This window comes from Salvelinus alpinus, chromosome 26, assembly GCF_045679555.1.
Source record: "Salvelinus alpinus chromosome 26, SLU_Salpinus.1, whole genome shotgun sequence".
NCBI classification, from domain to species: domain Eukaryota; kingdom Metazoa; phylum Chordata; class Actinopteri; order Salmoniformes; family Salmonidae; genus Salvelinus; species Salvelinus alpinus.
The window spans coordinates 8,340,651-8,359,853 of NC_092111.1; the positions used below are offsets into that span (position 1 = coordinate 8,340,651).

The 19,203-nt window shown below is 44.4% G+C and overlaps 1 protein-coding gene across 7 annotated transcripts in view; it reads left to right on the forward strand.

The window, feature by feature from the left end:
• Window positions 1-623: 623 nt before the first annotated feature.
• LOC139554568 (microtubule-actin cross-linking factor 1-like) overlaps window positions 624-19,203 on the forward strand; it is a 253,793-nt gene continuing 235,213 nt past the window's right edge. For 4 of the 7 annotated variants that reach the window (XM_071367483.1, XM_071367485.1, XM_071367486.1 and 1 more), the window contains exons 1-2: window positions 625-870; window positions 8,311-8,566. In XM_071367483.1, coding sequence (XP_071223584.1) covers window positions 8,323-8,566 — 244 coding nt within the window. In that variant the 5' untranslated portion in view covers window positions 625-870; window positions 8,311-8,322. Of the gene's footprint in view, window positions 871-8,310; window positions 8,567-19,203 lie in introns of all 7 variants that reach the window. The other 3 variants (XM_071367478.1, XM_071367481.1, XM_071367484.1) reach the window with 1 other exon arrangement.

Genomic DNA, 19,203 nt, shown 5'->3' on the forward strand with positions numbered 1-19,203 from the left:
CCGAATTTCATTTAGCCTTTGTTTGATTAAAACATCAGCAGCGAGCCTAGTTAATCCTGAACTGTCGGACAACATTCCGTCGCGTTCTCTGACGGCTCGGCGGATGGAGGGAGGGTCATTCTTACAAGCTTTTCTCCCGGCTGGACAAACTGGCCTCTCCTGTAGGACTGGGAAGGTCCTGCAACTACAAACTAACCTACAAAACTCAGTTACATAAATACATATTGGAGATGGGGGGAGGAGGGGTCAGGAGAAATAGGAGAACAGGGATGATAGATCAATGGATTAAGGATTAATATGATCACATGCAAAACCTATTGCAAAAGCAGTAGCCAAACACAGCTCTTTCGTGTTTGCTATGCATCCACAAATATTCCAAATGTAAACGCCCATTCCAAAAAATAGCGTGCGTCGTGCCAGTTGCCCGTGCGCGAATCGTGCTGCTGAGCCCCAGATGACGTTGGAACACACTGAAATGCCATTTTCTCGACAATAAAAATCTATGGGTTAAATGTTAAACCCGTTACATTGCCTACCCATTTATATGAGGTCAGGAGAAAGGAGAGCGAAAGTTGGCGGGCGAGAGTGAGGGAGGAAGCGAGGGGGGTTGTAGAGACAGGAAAGAACGGGAGAAAAGGAGGGAGAAGGAAGGAGGGGAATAGACAGCCATTAACGATTCACGGTCGTGGTATTCATCTCTTCCTTGTCCCGGTTCGATACAAACCGCTGAGTCGCAGCCCTGATCAGACAGTCTGTATCTAAACGTGCGTCCGAAAGAGGAGAAGGTTGTCGTGAGGAGGGAGACTCTAGCCACAGCATCCCTGTCTCTAATCCAATAGGATATTCGGATTTGGGGACCGCTATTCTCCGGTAAGGTTTCGGTGTCGCGGAACACAGCATGTGTAATCTGAATCATATTGACAGCCGTTTTAGATTGTGAAATACATATGATACAATACATGTATTATGGTTGCATTTTAATTACCGATGTGGTAAAAGTATTCCCGTAGCCTGATGTCCAATATCTGTTCTTAATTGCATAGTAATAAATCGATCTTTATGTAATTCATAAAATTATTGGTCTAATTAATCTATTAGGATATACATACTGATGTATAGGGAATTGTTATTTTTTTGGTAAGATAAAAATATAAGGTATCCCATATGCCTATCAAAATCGATTTTTATCCATGCTTGCTACTGGTTTAGGTGCTTTGTGCTTGAAAATTAGAAATGAAAAGGGGTTGGAAGGGTTTCTAGGTCCAACAGCCTAACAATGTTATTCTACGAATGAGAGAGACACAAAACACCCATGTCACAGACGGATGAACGTTATTAGCCCGTTCTGCAGGCAGTGTGGACAAATAGCTCCAGTATGCTCCTTGACTTTGTTCCCCACGACAATTCCAAATAGGACCGATGCTCAAATGCATAGCTTTACCGCTACATATTAAAGCACTTGCTTCTCTTTTCCTCACAACAGACATCACCCCTTCTTCTACAGAGCATAACATTCTTATGGTCTATTGTTATTTCGTTAAGTCCATAGCCATATGCAAGAGCTGGTTATTCAAGCTATTGTAATTTATGTTACAATAGCTTAGATTTCTGAATAGAAGTAGGTGTCCCTGATTACGATAATGTCATTGATCGACCATTAATTACAGGTGATAATACTATGGGGACCGTGCATTCATCAAAATACATCTCTAGAGCGGCATCAAGGAATGTTATACATTTATAGTCTGTTTTTACACAAGTTGTCTATGTTCAGCCTTCCTCACACCAAAGGCTGTCTGGAAAATAGCAAAAATCTGTGCTAGGGGTGAAAGCAAGATTCATGGGTCCCCCGTTGATTCACACACCAGATGGCTTTTCCTTTTGTGAGCAGCCTTGTGTTGATCATAAATCATAAGCTAACACGGTCAGTTTGTCTGTCTAGCCCACGCTAGTCAAAGTAAATAAACAATCAAGTAGTCATCAATGTCCCGTTTTAAACCAGAATCATATTTTTCTCCTATTCCGTGAGACACTTCACACTCGTTGCCAAATATTATGTCTACTACTCTCAGTCCTTTTCTCAGCTGCAGTGCCCCCTTATTTCATTAAATATTCAAGAATCAGGGAACTACCACCATGAAACTATATGGAATAAAATGTCACAGAGGTGGCACTGTTCTGTGTTGTCTTTGCTGTAAAATAAATGGAAGTAATGTCAGACAGTGTATGTCAGTACTGTCCGTCTGTATCTGCCTGCCTGTCCGCCTGCCCTTCCTGCTGTCTTCCTGCCTGCCTGTCAGCTGTCTGTCTGTCTGTCTGTCTGTGTCTACTCGATCGAATCTGGCCATTTGCCTCTGAATTGCCTCGTTCAGAACAACCAATAAAACAGATTTCTCAGGATACATTGAGTACTTCCCTGAGAGCAATGCAGGCTTCCATTCCCCACCCCAGCATTCTTTTAGGAGAGCATCCTCTTGGTAAAAGTGATAAGGTAGTTTGCTCTTCTGTAAATGTTGCTTGTGGTGAGATGATCAGATGATGACATATCGTCTCATTATCATAGATTTTTCTCTCGTACACGCATGCACACACACACACACACACACACACATGGTCTATGGCGCCGGGAAGAGATGGCTGCTGCTTTACGGGATCCAACCAATTGTGCTATTGTGTGTGTTTTTTCACGTTGTTTGTAACTTATTTTGTACATAATGTTTCTGCCACTGTCTCTTATGACCGAAAAGAGCTTCTGGATATCAGAACAGCGATTACTCACCTCGTTAAAGAAAAACTATTCGTCCAGTACGACTCGGACGCAAAAGATTTACTTCAGACAATGCCCAAATCCATGCCATTCGCATGAAGAAGAGACAGAGATATCGGGGACGTAGGTCGGGGTGCCTTGTAAGGATCCGACAACAAGTGGGTCTACCATCAATCCTATTAGCCAACGTGCAATCATTGGATTACAAACTGGATGAGATCCTTTCAAACCTATCCTACCAACAGGACATTCAAAACTGTAATATCTTATGTTTCACCGAGTCGTGGCTGACCAACGATATGGAAAACATACAGTTGGATGGGTTTTCCGTCCATCTGCAAGACAGAACAGCTGCCTCCGATAAGACAAGGGGTGGCGGTCGTGTCTAGTACACCACATCAGTCACTGGCTTCATCAATAAGTGCATCGATGACGTTGTCTCCGCAGTGACCGTACGTACATACCCCAACCAGAAGCCATGGATCACAGGCTACATCCGCACTGAGCTAAAGGGTAGAGCTGCTGCTTTCAAGGAGCGGGACTCTAACTCGGACGCTTATAAGAAATCCCGCTATGCCCTCCGACGAACCATCAAACAGGCAAAGCGTCAATACAGGACTAAGATTGAATCCTACTACACCTGTTCCGACGCTCGTCGGATGTGGCAGGGCTTGCAAACTATTACAGACTACAAAAGGAAGCACAGCCGCGAGCTGCCCAGTGACACGAGCTTACCAGATGAGCTAAATAACTTCTATGCGCGCTTCGAGGCAAGACACAATGAGGCATGCATGAGAACATCAGCTGTTCTGGACGACTGTGTGATCATGCTCTCCGATGTGAGTAAGACCTTTAAACAGGTCAACATTCACAAGGCCGCAGGGCCAGACGGATTACCAGGACGTGTACTCCGAGCTAGCGCTGACCAACTGGCAAGTGTCTTCACTGACACTTTCAACCTGTCCCCGCCTGAGTCTGTAATACCAACATGTTTCAAGCAGACCACCATAGTCCCTGTGCCCAAGAACACCAAGGTAACCTGCCTAAATGACTACCGACCCGTAGCACTCACGTCTGTAGCCATGAAGTGCTTTGAAAGGCTGGTCATGGCTCACATCAACACCATTATCTCAGAAATTCTAGACCCAGTCTAATTTGCATACTGCCCCAACAGATCCACAGATGACGCAATCTCTATTGCGCTCCACACTGCCCTTTCCCACCTGGACAAAAGGAACACCTATGTGAGAATGCTAATCATTGACTACAGCTCAACGTTCAACACCATAGTGCCCTCAAAGCTCATCACTAAGCTAAGGACCCTGGGACTAAACACCTCCCTCTGCAACTGGATCCTGGACTTCCTGACGGGCTGCCCCCAGGTGGTAAGGGTAGGTAACAACACATCTGTCAAGCTGATCCTCAACACGGGGGCCCCTCAGGGGTGCATGCTCAGTCCCCTCCTCTACTCCCAGTTCACCAAGACGACTCCAACACCATCCTTAAGTTTGCCAATGGCACAACAGTGGTAGGCCTGATCAACGACAACGATGAGACAGCCTATGGGGAGGAGGTCAGAGACCTGGCAGTGTGGTGCCAGCATAACAACGTCTCCCTCAACGTGATCAAGACAAAGGAGATGATCGTGGACTACAGGAAAAGGAGGGCAGAGCACACCCCCATTCTTATTGACGGGGCTGTAGTGGAGCGGGTTGAGAGCTTCAAGTTCCTTGGTGTCCACATCACCAACGAACTCTCATGGTCCAAACACACCAAGACAGTCGTGAAGAGGGGACAACAATGCCTATTCCCCCTCAGGAGACTGAAAAGATTTGGCATGGGTATTCAGATCCTCAAAAAGTTCTACAGCTGCACCGTCGAGAGCATCCTGACTGGTTACATCACCGCTTGGTATGTCAGCTGCTCAAGGCCCTAACAATTGCCAAAGATTCCAGCCATCCTAGTCATAGACTGTTCTCTCTGCTACCGCATGGCATGCGGTACCGAAGCGCCAAGTCTAAGTCCAAAAGGTTTCTTAACAGCTTCTACCCCCAATTCATAAGACTCCTAAACAGCTAATCAAATGGCTACCCGGAATATTTGCATTGACACACTTTTTCAGTTCTGCCCAAAAATGTTCTATAGGATTGAGGTCAGGGCTTTGTGATGGCCACTCCAATACCTTGACTTTGTTGTCCTTAAGCCATTGTGCCACAACTTTGGAAGTATGCTTAGGGTCATTGTCCATTTGGAAGACCCATTTGCGACCAAGCTTTAACTTCCTGACTGATGTATTGAGATGTTGCTTCAATATATCCACATAATTTTCCTGCCTTATGATGCCATCTATTTTGTGAAGTGCACCAGTACCTCCTGCAGCAAAGCATCCCCTCAACATGATGCTGCCACCCCCGTGCTTCACGGTTCGGATGGTGTTCGGATGGTGTTCTTTGGCTTGCAAGCCTCCCCCTTTTTCCTACAAACATAACGATGGTCACTATGGCCAAATAATTATATTTTTGTTTCATCAAACCAGAGGACATTTCCCCAAAAAGTACGATCTTTGTACCCATGTGCAGTTGCAAACCGTAGTCTGGCTTTTTTATGGCGGTTTTGGAGCAGTGGCTTCTTCCTTGTTGAGCGGCCTTTCAGGTTATGTCGATATAGGACTCGTTTTACTGTGGATATAGATACTTTTGTACCTGTTTCCTCCAGCATCTTCACAAGGTCCTTTGCTGTTGTTCTGTCTGTAAACAATTGTTGGAAAAATTACTTGTGTCATGCACAAAGTAGATGTCCTAACCGACTTGCCAAAATTGTAGTTTGTTAATGATACATTTGTGGAGTGGTTGAAAAACAAGTTTTAATGACTCCAACCTAAGTGTATGTAAACTTCTGACTTCAACTGTACATTCTTGACACTTATTTTTCTTAAAACTGCATAGTTGGTTAAGGGCTCGTATGTAAGCATTTCACTGTAAGGTCTACCTACACCTGTTGTATTCGGCGCATGTGATTTGATTTGACACACACGCACATATGCGCAGTGCAGGTTGACGTTTATTGTCATGATTCTTGTCCTGGAGGCAGAAATGAGCGATTTCCCCTTAGATAGGCCAGCTGCAAAGTCAAAATTGGCTGTATTCTAAACATTTATTTAAAAAAATATATAACTCTTTTGTGTTAATATAAGGTTAGGGTTACACATTAGGGTTAGCAGTGTGGGTTAAGGTTAGGTTTAAAATCAGATTTTCTGACTTTTGTGGCTGTGCTAGCTAGTGACCACTCTGCAGAGCTGCCTCCAGAACAAGAAAAAAAACGCTAACCTGCATATGGAGTACACACACGCTTTCTCTCCTTTCTCCCTCTCTCTCATGTTCATTCCCTCAGACAGTCAACTCCAGCAGCACCTCAATGGCAGTGACTTTTGACAGTGGTTTTCTGTATCGGAGCATGTCTGGATCGCCAGTGAGTCGGGGTTGAGAGTCTAGTCAGTGTTACTCATAGCTGGAGGCCTATATCTATGAGGATCGCTCAACTGTCTCCAAGATCATTCATGCACATACACAAAACCATGTGGATTATTTGCCTTTATGCCTAGGTAACCCTACTATCTGTTCAACTATCAATGAGGCTTCAACAGCTGTTAATCGGTAAATCGGTCCATAGACTATGAAGGAATGCTGTTTTGGAATCACTCTGTCTCAGCTGTGGATGGGAACACCCTGTATCCATGGCCATGCAAATCCGGAAGCCTCGTTACATCTTATAAATCAACCCAGTCAACTGTTCTGCGTCTTTACATGGTGCAACTCCAACAGCTGTTGTCGGGGGGAGAGTGGGAGAGAGAGGGAAGAGGACTGAGACAGAGACAGAGAGAGGGGGAGAGGGAAGAGAACTGAGACAGAAAGGGAGGAGAAAGAGGGAAGAAGACTGAAAGATAGAGAGGGAAGAGGACTGTGAGCGAGAGAAGGGAGGGGGCTGTTTTGGAAAGGTAATTATTGAATAATTCAGATTTTTTTCGGACTTTTCAGCTTTTTCTTTCAAAAGCTGTCTTCCTTTCATGCGATGCCACACGAAGGCATAATGACACAGTGTGGCTTTGAATCCCCCATTCTGTCTCTATTTATACACCACTGGCTCCGGTCGCCTCACTCCAACACTCTGTCAGGCAGCAGCAGGGAAACTGAGTGATCCAACGGCACGCTGAGGATGCTGGGAAGGGACATGCTGGAGGAAGTTGGGCAGGCATTCTGCCCAGGGCTAGACTAGTACAAGGAAATTTGCCACAGTTACCACAGATGGAAATAGTAGTTAGCTTGTTTGACTTACTACTCACATATCAATGAAATATTTCCACTACCTAACCACTGCTATAGTAGTAAGGGAGTTTGTATAATTTCAGTCAATTGCAAATTGGATAGAAGGCCAAAATTATGGATAGAAGGCCAAAACTCTTTCTTTTAAATACTCTTCCTTATTTAGATAAAAATGGAAAACCGTGGTGGTTTTGTGCTTAACTAGGATCCTCATGAGACGTAAAACTGCAAAGGTCTGGTCTGAAAAATAGCTGAATAAAACCAGAATCAAATCGCGTCAGTCATTTAGCATGACTGGGTCAGCCTTTAGACAGCCTTTAGACAGTAAAACCCATTCAAAGTCCCCAGACACCAATGTGCTGAGGTCAGTGGTATTGATCCCCAATATGATGGACAGAGCCCTAGTCCATGCTCCCGTGGGTCCCATCCACATGCAGCTGATCACAGAAGAACTCAGTGCTCCTCAGCGCCTCTCTCTGCATGACTCGAGTAGAGAATCCAGTATCGACCAGGACCCAGACTGTATTAATAGAATCTGGAGTGAGGGTATTCGATCAACCTGTCCCTTGGTCTTTCCACATCATTACTTCAGGGACTCAGCAGCGATGTCTGTTGAACCGTCATCATCATGACCCCAAGACGCACCCGTCAATCATCTATTTTGAATGTAGAGTAATGGAAGTCATACTGCTCTTGATTGTCGCCAAGGTTGCTTGAAAGATGCTCAATTGTCCTGATTTCGTCCTTTTCCTGTCCTTCTCCATTGACTATTGATTGAAGTGTGGTGTGGTTTCACAACCGCTCCAGTGACGCTGTGATGTCTAGCCATCCTCTTTGCCTTTATGTCAATCATCTTCATCTTGAAGTTGAGTAATGGTTTTCTGCTGTCATATTACTTTGAACTCGTCAAACTCATTGAGCGTCATTGAGACCTGGCAGTTCTGTTAACCTCCATCCTCCTCCCTATCGTCGTCACCATTAGTTTACCACATCGTGTTGTAACCAAGGTGACTTAAACGAATTACAAGAAGCCTTGCATTATTCGTGAGCGATGCCAGATTACACTGTGGGTGATGAATTATACAGCATTGCCTATCGCTCATACTTCCTTTCTTTCTCTTCTCTGTCCTCCCTTTTTTCTTCCCCCCTTTTACCCTGCCCTTATTTCTACCACCCCCACACTCTTCCCCATCTCTTTTACTCCATTCCCTCTTTTTCTTCCAGCCCTCCGGTGTGATGGAGTCCTCGGACGAGGAGACACTGAGCGAGCGCTCCTACGTTAGCGAGAGGAGCGAGCGGTCTTTGCGTAGCGAGCGCTCGGGGGGCTCTCTGTCCCCCTGCCCGTCCGGACTCCAAGGCCCCTCTGGGGACACCCTACCCTGGAACCGACCGTCCAGACACGAGAGAGGAGAGAGGAGAAAGAGGAAAACCCACAACTCTGTGCTGGACCCGGCCGAGAGGGCGGTGGTGCGTGTTGCAGGTAAGACATTTGGGAAGTATATACTTCTCACCTGTAGAGGGTATACCTGCAGAGATGGGAACTGATAATGGTCCTCCTTCATTCGGGGAAGACAGAAGGCAAATGTGTGGCAATGTTTTCCTTACAATGTCAAGCATTTTATTACACATTGGAATATTGTTTAGTCTAATGTAATTGAAAAAAAGAGCTATCTTTGTAATGATTGTGCTGTATGGGAGGGAGTGGTGAGGATGAGGCTACATCTCTCCATCCTTCTATCCCTCTATGAATGTGGATGTGGGTTGGGAGTGCAACAAAACATATATCATAGCAACACTCCAATTGGCAGCAACTAGGCATATATATTTTTAAACAGAGTGTACTGTACTTTTACTGAAGGGTTGTGATACTGCTACAAATACATCAGAGAAAATAATCTGTCAGGTTTATGGCTTGAGGATTTCAACGAAAAAAATGAATCAGTGAACCTGCCATTGTTCCAGCTTGGGTTTTATAAGGGAGTAAAGTGTTTGTGACGGAAGGAGCGACTAAAGATATCGTGAAAAGGGAATGGTTATGTATGCCGCGTTTGTTTCCTCAGGCATGCAAGCTGCTCTTCGCCTGCTATTTCTGTTACTTTCATTACTCTTTACAAACACAATCAGCGTCCCACTGGGCACAGACTTAAATTCAACGTCTATTCCACGTTGGTTCAATGCCATTTCATTGAAATGACCTGGAAACAACGTTGATTCAACCAGTGTGTGCCCGGTGGGATTGTTGTGCGCTAAAAGAGATGCATACAAAGAGTTGGATTGATGTGGTGTGTAACAGAAGCTCCTGATAACTGTTGTGAATCAGATATCCGGACTGAGCCATCGAAAATAATACATTTAAATTGGGACTGGTGAACTGCAATCCACTTAAACAAAATATTTTAAAGTGTTTCAACACTGTTAAATTTTAAACACAGGTTTAATACACAGTTTGCACTTGTGTGAACTGTGAATCAGAATTCAACTGTATATACTAACCAGTGTGGGGGAGAGAGGAGGCACTCAACCAATTCCTGGTCAGAGGTCAAGAGAAAGGAGTGTGAGAGAAACGAAACTGTCATGCTAAAGCTACAAACAGGTCTTTTTTTGGTGGCCTGTTTACTTGAAGCGGTTGTGACATGTGTCTTGTTTTTTAACCCTTTTGTCTCTTTTGAACCCATGTTTATGAGGTTTTGACCATACTGGTCATTTGACCGTCTCCTGGTTTGAAGAGCTGGAATTCACAGCTGTCCTGATGTGTTGTGGTGCCAGCCTTCCAGGGTTTTGGCTGTGTGTGTGTGTGTGTGTGTGTGTATGTGTGTGTGTGTGTGTGTGTGTGTGCTTGCGTGCGAGAGTGCGTGCGTACGAGTGTGTGTTTGTGTGAGTGGGCAGAGGAAAGGCTGTGTTTGTCTTACTGTTGTAATTTGATTATGTGAGAGATATTTTGGATCAGTGTTGACAGTGTTGACGCTATTGGCAACAAAAGTTGTTGTGTGGTGTCGTTTTTTTTCAATATTTCATATTGGTTTTCATTTTGGATGCAATTGAGGATGAAGGATGAAGTGAGAATCAACATAAACTAGTATAAAAGCAAGTGTGACTGTTTATATTAGCATCCATAGCGTCTGGTCATTTTATAATATAATATATTTGGATTAAATGTAATTCATTTGACCAAATTAAGTTTTGTGACAGATTGGCATGTGAAAATTGGATCAGCTGAGTAGCGTAAGCATGTTACATGAAACAAAACCTACATTTGTCTCATGAATTGGAACGTTCTTTTCAAAACAGTTCAAAATTGTCCTGCTATTGTGGATTATTTATCGAATTATTTTCAAGTAACTGTCTTGACTTGAGGGATTTGGATATTTGCTGATTTGTATAGCCTATGTGTAAACGTGCATATGAAATGAGTGTGTGCGAATGTCGGATGGAGGCAGAGTGAATGCGGTGGGGGAAATGTATGTACATACAGTATGTACTCAGGCCCCAGACATAAGGTGCCTGCATGGAACTGAGGCGTGTCTAGGTGACTGCCTGCCTGAGCTCTTGCTCAAACATTTTTCACCAGGCAGCGCAAAGGACAGCTCCTAGCCTGACTCCTCCCCATTCCCCTGTTGCCATGGCGACCTGCATGCACACTCTCCCGGTCTCCCGGTTTCCATGGCTATGAAGGGAGCAGGAAAGACACTGGAAAAGCGAGAAAAAGCAGCCAAAACAAATAGTGAAACAGAGAGAGCGAGCATTTGAATTTGAATTGAAGTTGGAGAAAAGAAAGAGTGTTTGTGGACACAGAAAAAGGTAGAGTGAGGGATATACTGAACTGAAATCCACATTTAAAAGAAAAAAGAGAGAATGGACAGAGAGGAAGATGGAAGGAGGGCAGACAGGGAAAAGGGGCAAGGTTCAAACGGGGAGGATGGGAGGAAGACCAATGATGAAATGTAAAAAGGAGAGAGAGTATATGTGGAGGGCAAACATAGAGAAAGAGAGGGAGGGTGGATCTGAGCTATTTGGAATGGGAAAACGGAGCCGGAATGCCTCGCTATTAGTCAATTATGTCGGCTAGTTAAAACACACGTCAACAGAGGCCCTATACACACAACCTCAGAACACTCTGAGAACCCAAGCCAAGGGGCTATATGTATTCATAGATCTGATTCAATCTTCTGCCATAATAGGTGCTTTGCAACATTAGCGACAAATTAGCCACTTAGCGGGCTAAATCAGTGCGTAAAAAAATGCAATAGGCTAAAATGTTGAAACTGGGTTTCTGTAGTGAGGCAACATGCCTCATAGTGTGTGTTTGTCTGTGTGTGCATGTCTCATACGCCACATTCACTGTCTGCAGCTGGACTCGGCGTGCTAAAACAAAGATGACTAGCACATTTCATCATGTTTCATCAGTGCTTCTTTTATCATGCAGGATCAGATAGAAAGTTGTAGTTGGCACCGATGACCACTAGATGGGGTTATAACGGGAAAGTAATGATTTGGTCCCTGTTTAAAGATCCTGGCAGACTTGCCTTTAGGCAGGGTTTCTCCAACTCGGTCCTGGGGCCCCCCTGGGAGCACGTTTGGATTTTTGCCCTAGCACTACACAGCTGATTCAAATAACCAAAGCTTGATGATGAGTTGGTTATTTGAATCACCTGTGTAGTGCTAGGGAAAAAGAAATGTGCACTCATTGGGGGCCCCAGGACCGAGTTTGAGAAACTGCCTTGAGGTACAGTGCCATCAGAAAGTATTCACACCCCTTGACTTTTTCCACATTTTGTTGTGTTACAAAGTGGGATTAAAATGGTTTTAATTGTCATTTTTTAAATCAATGATCTACACAAAACACTCATGTCAAAGATTTTTTATTTTATCATTAATAATAGATAAGCAAGAGTCACTAAAGTTTAGAATCACCTTTGGCAGCAATTACAGCTGTGAGTTTTTCTGGTTAAGTCTCTTTTAAGAGCTTTGCACACCTGGATTCTACAATATTTTCCCATTATTCTTTAAAAATGATACAAGCTCTGTCAAGTTGGTTGTTGATCATTGCTAGACAGCCAAATCTTGCCATAGATTTTCAAGTCGATTTAAGTCCAAAATATAACTAGGCCACTCAGGAACTTTCAATGTCATTTTGGTTAGCAACTCCAGTGTATATTTGGCCTTGTGTTTTAGGTAATTACCCCACTGAAAGGTGAATTTGTCTCCCAGTGTCTGTTGGAAAGCAGACTGAACCAAGTTTTCCTCTACAATTTTGTTTCTGGCGTCCTTTGACAGCTCTTTGGTCTTGGCCATAGTGGAGTTTGGAGTGTGACTGTTTGAGGTTGTGGACAGGTGTCTTTTATACTGATAACAAGTTCAAACAGGTGCCATTAATACAGGTAACGAGTGGAGGACAGAGGAGCCTCTTAAAGAAGAAGTTACAGGTCTGTGAGAGCCAGAAATCTTGCTTGTTTGTAGGTGACCAAATACTTATTTTCCACCATAATTTGCAAATAAATTCATAAAAACTCCTACAATGTGATTATCTGGATTTTTTTTCTCATTTTGTCTGTCATAGTTGAGGTGTACCTATGATGAAAATTACAGGACTCTCTCATCTTTTTAAGTGGGAGAACCTGCACAATTGGTGGCTGACTAAATACTTTTTTGCCCCACTGTATTTGTGCATATATTTCATACTTTTTTTTTTCTTCTCCGTACTGGTCCCCCGTGGGAATCAAACCCACAACCCTGGCGTTGCAAGTGCCATGCTCTACCAACTGAGCCATTAAACTCAGTAACTGTTTTAAAGTCACCATTGGCCTCATGGTGAAATCCCTGAGCGGTTTCCTTTCTCTTGGAGTTAGGAGGGGCTCCTGTATTTGTGTAGTGACTGGGTGTATTGATACACCATCCAAAGTGTAGTTAATAACTGGACCATGCTCAAGGAGATATTCAATGTCTGTTTGTTTTTTTACCCATCTACCAATAGGTGCCCTTCTAAAACCTCCCTGGTCTTTATGGTTGAATCTGTGCTTGAAATTCACTGCTCGACTGAGGGACCTTACAGATAATTGTATGTGTGGGGTACAGAAATGGGGTAGTCATTTAAAAATCATGTTAAAAACTATTATTGCAACTTATTAACTAGTCCATGCAACTTATTATGTGACTTGTTAAGCACATGTTTACTCCTGGACTTATTTAGGCTTGCCATAACAAAAGGGTTGAATACTTATTGACTCAAGACATTTCAGCTTTTCATGTTTTAATAATTTGTAAACATTTCTAAAAACATAATTCCACTTTGACATTATGGGGTATTGTCTATAGATCAGTGACACAAAATCTCAATTTAAAACATTTTAAATTCATGCGGTTACACAACAAAAATGTGGAAAAAGTCAAGGTGGTGTGAATACTTTCTGAAGGCACTATGTGATTGGTGGGATATCCTATGTCTCGACTATATCAGCTATTCTTATGATCTGATGATGGTAACGATGGTTGTGTTCCCGGAGGGAATCTTATTAGACAGTAATGTATGTCAAACCGTTTGGGGTGAACCCATGTTCATCTGGAAGGATATCCTGTGAAGGATTATGCTAGGTGTCTGTATGCCAAAGTACAGGAGCTATTAATGAATAGCCTACATACAGGATGAAGAAACACTATACAACTGCATCCTTAAAATGATAACAGTGGTCAAGCAGTCAGTGGATCTACCGATGTACCGTAAACTGAATGTCATCCGAGTCACGTCACCCTCCTTGAGGTCATTCCCATCACTATTACCCCTTCCTCTACTCTTTGCGTCTATATTACTGTATCATATGTCTGTTTTGGTGGTGATCCGTGTGTGTGTGTTTACAGTATGTGTGTGTGTGACTGTGTGTTTACAGTATGTGTGTGTGTGACTGTCTATGTGTGTGTGTGGGGGTTTAGTAGTGTGTATGACTGTCTATGTGTGTGTGTGGGTTTACAGTATGTGTGTGTGTGACTGTCTGTGAGTGTGCGCGTATGTGTGCACTGCTGCGGGAGCCAATGGACGGTCAACAACAACATCTGGCTGACCTGCTTTGCATTCATGTGCCAATCTCTAGACTCAGTCAGTGCGACTCAACTCAGTGTGTGGTGTCTGTGTGCTTGCCAGGTCTGACGGCTGAAGGTCTACACTGTGTGGGTTTGTGTGTTTGTATTCATACAAAGCCTTCATGGCTGTGGATCGTTGGATGTGTGTGTGTGTGTGTGTTTGGAAAGAGAGACGAGGTGGGGGTGGGGGGGGTTGACAGAGAGAAACTGACAAGACATGTCTGAGAAAAAAGATTGAGAGAAAGAAAATATCTCCATGGAGTTGCTCTGGATAATTTCATCGGGAAGTTAGCGTCGCTTTATTACTCTCCATTTCTCACTCCCTCAAAAATAAGTCTTTCTTATCCCTATGTATTTAGTCATGTTCTTGTATTCCATAATATTCCGACTGAACGAATCCGTTGCGGATGGATTATAAAGTTGGTCTTCTACTAGTCATGTCTGCATTATTCACAGTACTGAGGAAATGCTGATGATGCATGACAGCTCTTGGCTACGGAGAGGTGATGTCCGGTTGATGTCAGGTCAGGCTAGGAAGCACTATGACAGTACAGTATTGGTCAGGGTAAGGCTGGGCTTGGAGAAAGCTATGGCAGGTATCCCTCTACTGATGCATTTGTCTGGACTTCTGAGATCCCCATACTACACACAGCCTCCCATTTTATGGACGGCGGACACAACACACGTCTCACCTGTCTAGATCCCCTTACCTCTTGTCGATGGTATAGGCTACTGTGAACATGCCATTCATTGATTATACTGGGCTATAGATGAGCCACTTATAGGATTAGGTCTATGGGATGTTATGGATCTTTCACCTGAGATTATATGAGGACAATGGATCCAGCCCATTGATATCTATTGATGTTCTTGTGTATTTATTGAATAATTGCCTCCACCTGTATGTCCTGGTGTTGCACCCTGACACACAATGTGCAGTGGTGGCTGTGCAGCCAGCCCCCTCATTGTGTGCCCTTATTTTTCTGGAAAGGAGTGACCTAAATTACGATCTTGATTTTAGTCTCCATGCAAGAAGCGAGAGATTGAGGAAATACAGCACATTCTTTTAAACGGTTGTGATGGGTGTGGATTGTGGTTGGAACAGTGGTCCTTTAAAGGTCTCAACTGGCATGGCATTCCATTCCATTGCCGTTAGATGGCGGGTTCAGCCCAAGACAAAAGCAACTATCCTCAAAACTGATTACTGGACACGCCATCTTTTTTGAGTAAAAGGAGGTGCCGTTACACCGGTCGGGATACCACCGAGGGGCGCTCCAACCCTACTTTACGCACATGTTACCACCGCAGCCATCTATTGACCTACAGCGAAACATTTCCTCCGGTGTAGGTTTCTGGCATGGCCGGTAGAGAGGGATGGATGACAGCCACTCCAGGGAGAATATAGAAACCTGAGAGGGAGGAAGAGAAGCAGGCGGAGAGTCGCAGCACACAAACCTTGGCTTTATAGAAGCGGCCATTGTGCTGGGAAGAAACGAGACGCTAAAGCGGTTTCATTGAATAAAGACATCGACAAAAGGGGATATACGAACCGGCGTCCAGATACTATTTCAGTGGAGCCTCTCTTCTGATTTCGGAAGGAGCCAGCCCACTAGGACCCCGACTTGCCATTACGCAGACACGCTTCAGGGGCGCGCTCACGCACGCACATAAAAAAATATTCGCCGGGTAGGAAGGTAGCTGAAGAGGTTGAGTTCAGAGAACACGGCGAACGATGCTCCTGCTATTGTGGTTCGGCGGACACATTGGACAATAATGGGTCGATAAATTAAATATCCGTAGGCTGTAACGTTCACATAGACAGACGTTTATTTTATATAGGATAAAACCAAGGTTGGATTACTGCGGTAGTGGGCCATTCGGCTGATGGCCACCGGTAACAGAGGCACCATGGCCGGCTTCATCCCGGGTTTACTGCCGACCAACCATTCTCAGGAAAAGGAATTCGCCCAGGCGTACGAAGATGTTCTGGAGAGATACAAAGGTAAGAAACAAGAAGAAAGGAGTGGGCCCTGGCCTGAGTTGATCTACGGCGGGACTATGTCATAATCTGGATTGTTTCATTGTTTACATTTTTGATGAATAGGCTACACTCGCAGCGCAACTTTCTGTGTCTGAGTTACACCAACTGCGTACGTTTCAAGTCTGATCTTGCTGTTATATTGTGGCATCCAGACGCCAAAGATAGCTGGCATGGGACTTCATAAACCTGCTAACGTCAAGGAATTTACCCACATGGCATGCACTATTGTGCATTGAGATTGTTCCCAAGACGCGAAAATAGTGCATCAAAATAGTGCATCATAGTTAGTTCCACAATTTCTCCCCCTTGGTTGCACACATTTAAAACAAGGTTCTTGGTTTTAATAACTAAAATGCTACATAGCCTGAAACTAACCCAGTTTTGGACCTGCTCCACCATGTTACCACCAGCATTGAGACTTGCTGTTTCATAATCCCTATGACAGGGCCGCTTTAAAAATGAATGCCTCTACTGAAATTGACCGTGATGGGGGGAGGGGGGGTTGATAGCAATTGACGTTGGTGACATCTGTGACGCTTGGGCCCAAATGAAAGGGTGGTCCTTTTTAAATAATTGATTATTGTAATGAAATGCGACTCTGTTTGGGGTCAGAGTAGTGTGTGTGTGTGTGTGTGTGTGTGTGTGTGTGTGTGTGATATGGAGAGCACAAGTAATTAGTAGTTTTATGTCAAGAATACATGTAATATATTAGTGTCGTTCAGCCATTAGGTTTTGGCATTGCGTCAGTAAATGAGTATTTGGAAACATTGTTATAATCAGTGGGGCTGGGCAACAACCATTACCGCGCCGGCATGAACACAGACAGACAGACAGACAGACAGACATGTTAATGCAGAGAGGATGCAATTCTGTGCGCAAGCTAAAAGACTGCAGCAATTAATTGCCCACAAGTATAACTCCATTTGCCGATAGCGATTACAGAATAGTTGCCAATGCCACACAGGACATGTTGTTTCGTGTTGATAAATGTAAGTGACACGGCAATATATATATATTTTTGGACACCTAGTCAACACCTCACAGCCAATGCACTGAACTGTGGCTACAATGTTGAACTTGTTTTAGCCTACATTGTAACCAAACTTGGAATAGTTGAGTCGCACTGATAGTTAAACTTCCTAGTCATTACTAACAAATAAGGACACTGTTTCCCCTCAAAATAGTCATTGGTGTGGGTCAAGGGCCCTGAAGTAACCTGTAGTAGAATCCTCCTTGGGGACCAAGGCCCTCAGTCTACCCAGAACCATTAGATGCTTGACTTTCTATACCAAAGGTAGTGTACACAATAGAACACATGCACTGTATAGAGGTCATATAGCTTTGTGTTTACTGTCCCTACTGGGGGGGTCTGACTGCAGAAGTGGTTTATGCAATGAACTTGACCCTATGGCCCCTTTCCCACCCGTGTGTGATGGGCTTTTCAACTGCATGTCAATTGTGGCAGTTGCATGAAGAAAGGAGTGGGAAATGTGAACTCAGTCGGGTGCTGACGGCACCGCTTGACTGTAATCGGAAGAGGCTTTATGGTGCCATTTTTAAATCATTCAGTAGTGTGTGTTTCACTGTGTGTTCTTCGGGGAGTCGACGGGTTCTCAATAACAATTGACAGGATATCCAGTAAGTGGCTGGCTGAGCACAAGGAAAAAGCACAGGGACGTGTGAATCATTAAATGGACCCCCATATGTGTGACTTAAGCGTGAGGGGACACTGGACAAGCATACACCACTGAGACCAGGTAGCCTAAGACTGACACCAGTTTCAGGGGCTAGCTAAAACCAACAGACAGGAAAAAGTCTTATAAACTTGTTTCCACTTAAAAGTTTAGGGAAAATGAGCAGAGGAAAGCTAGGGAGAAAGGCTTGCAAGGAAACCAGAGGAAAAAGTCCCATTTAGTTGACAAGTTCGAGACCTAACTTAAGGCCTCTTGTTCCACCACTCTGCTAGTTTCCCCCCCCCCCCCCAGGCCTGCTGGCCTGCCAACTCATGGCAGCTCGGTGCTGTGACTTAACATTTAGTTTCCACAGCTACTAGTAGCCTGGGAGTTACCAGAGACATCACGATACTTAGGTGCCGATACGGTATGTATTGCGTTTCGATATTGCGATTTTGATTTTCCAAACATATTACCCCATCCACATCACTACTAGCTAGGCTCTGTTGGTTGTTGTTACCCTTTAAGCAGACATGGAGTGAGGGATGGACGGTAAGGGCTCCCTCCCTGTAGCCTTTTCACCCCACAGTCCTCAAATTATTATATACATACACACACACAGAGTACATTTACACTTTTGGACTCTCACACTTCACAGAATGCGACACTCGCGCACACCCACACGTGCTTCACACAGATTTGAACTTGCACAGTCCCCGACCACCACGCTCACACACACTGTGCATATTCTGACGGAGTCAGCGAGCGGAAACTGACAGAAGAATATCAGGAAATGTTTTGTATTTCCCCTCTGGAGTTGTGCTGAAGCTGGTGTCCCCAACTGAATTAAAGCCTTTATGGCATACAGGAAGTGACCGGTCGTTCGAGGCCTGTTCTTCCTGTCTCTCCGATTCGCCACACGCAGACATGTACAGTACCACCGTGTCTTTCCACTGCTTCATTCAACTCTATCTACGCGGTGCTATGAATATTATCGCGGCCTGTGAACTGGTGCCACGGTCAGTTCAGCTGGCCGGACTTCAATTAGGGGTGAATTGGGGAAACGGTCTGGGGAAAAGAGGCTGTAACTTAACATTCGATCTGTAACTGACTGGAGTGCGGAATGTCCCAAATTGTTCCATAATGGGTTTTGGTTATTGAAACTGTAACCTCCCCTGGTTTTGGGACTGACTGAATATGTGCTGGAAAGAGAACGAGAGGGGAGGGAGAGGTGGAACTGAGGCAGACGAATTAATGATTTGGATAGAGGGATTGGATCGTTACAGCTGGACCCCCCCCCCCCCCACGTGGCCCAGTTTCCCTCCCCGAATC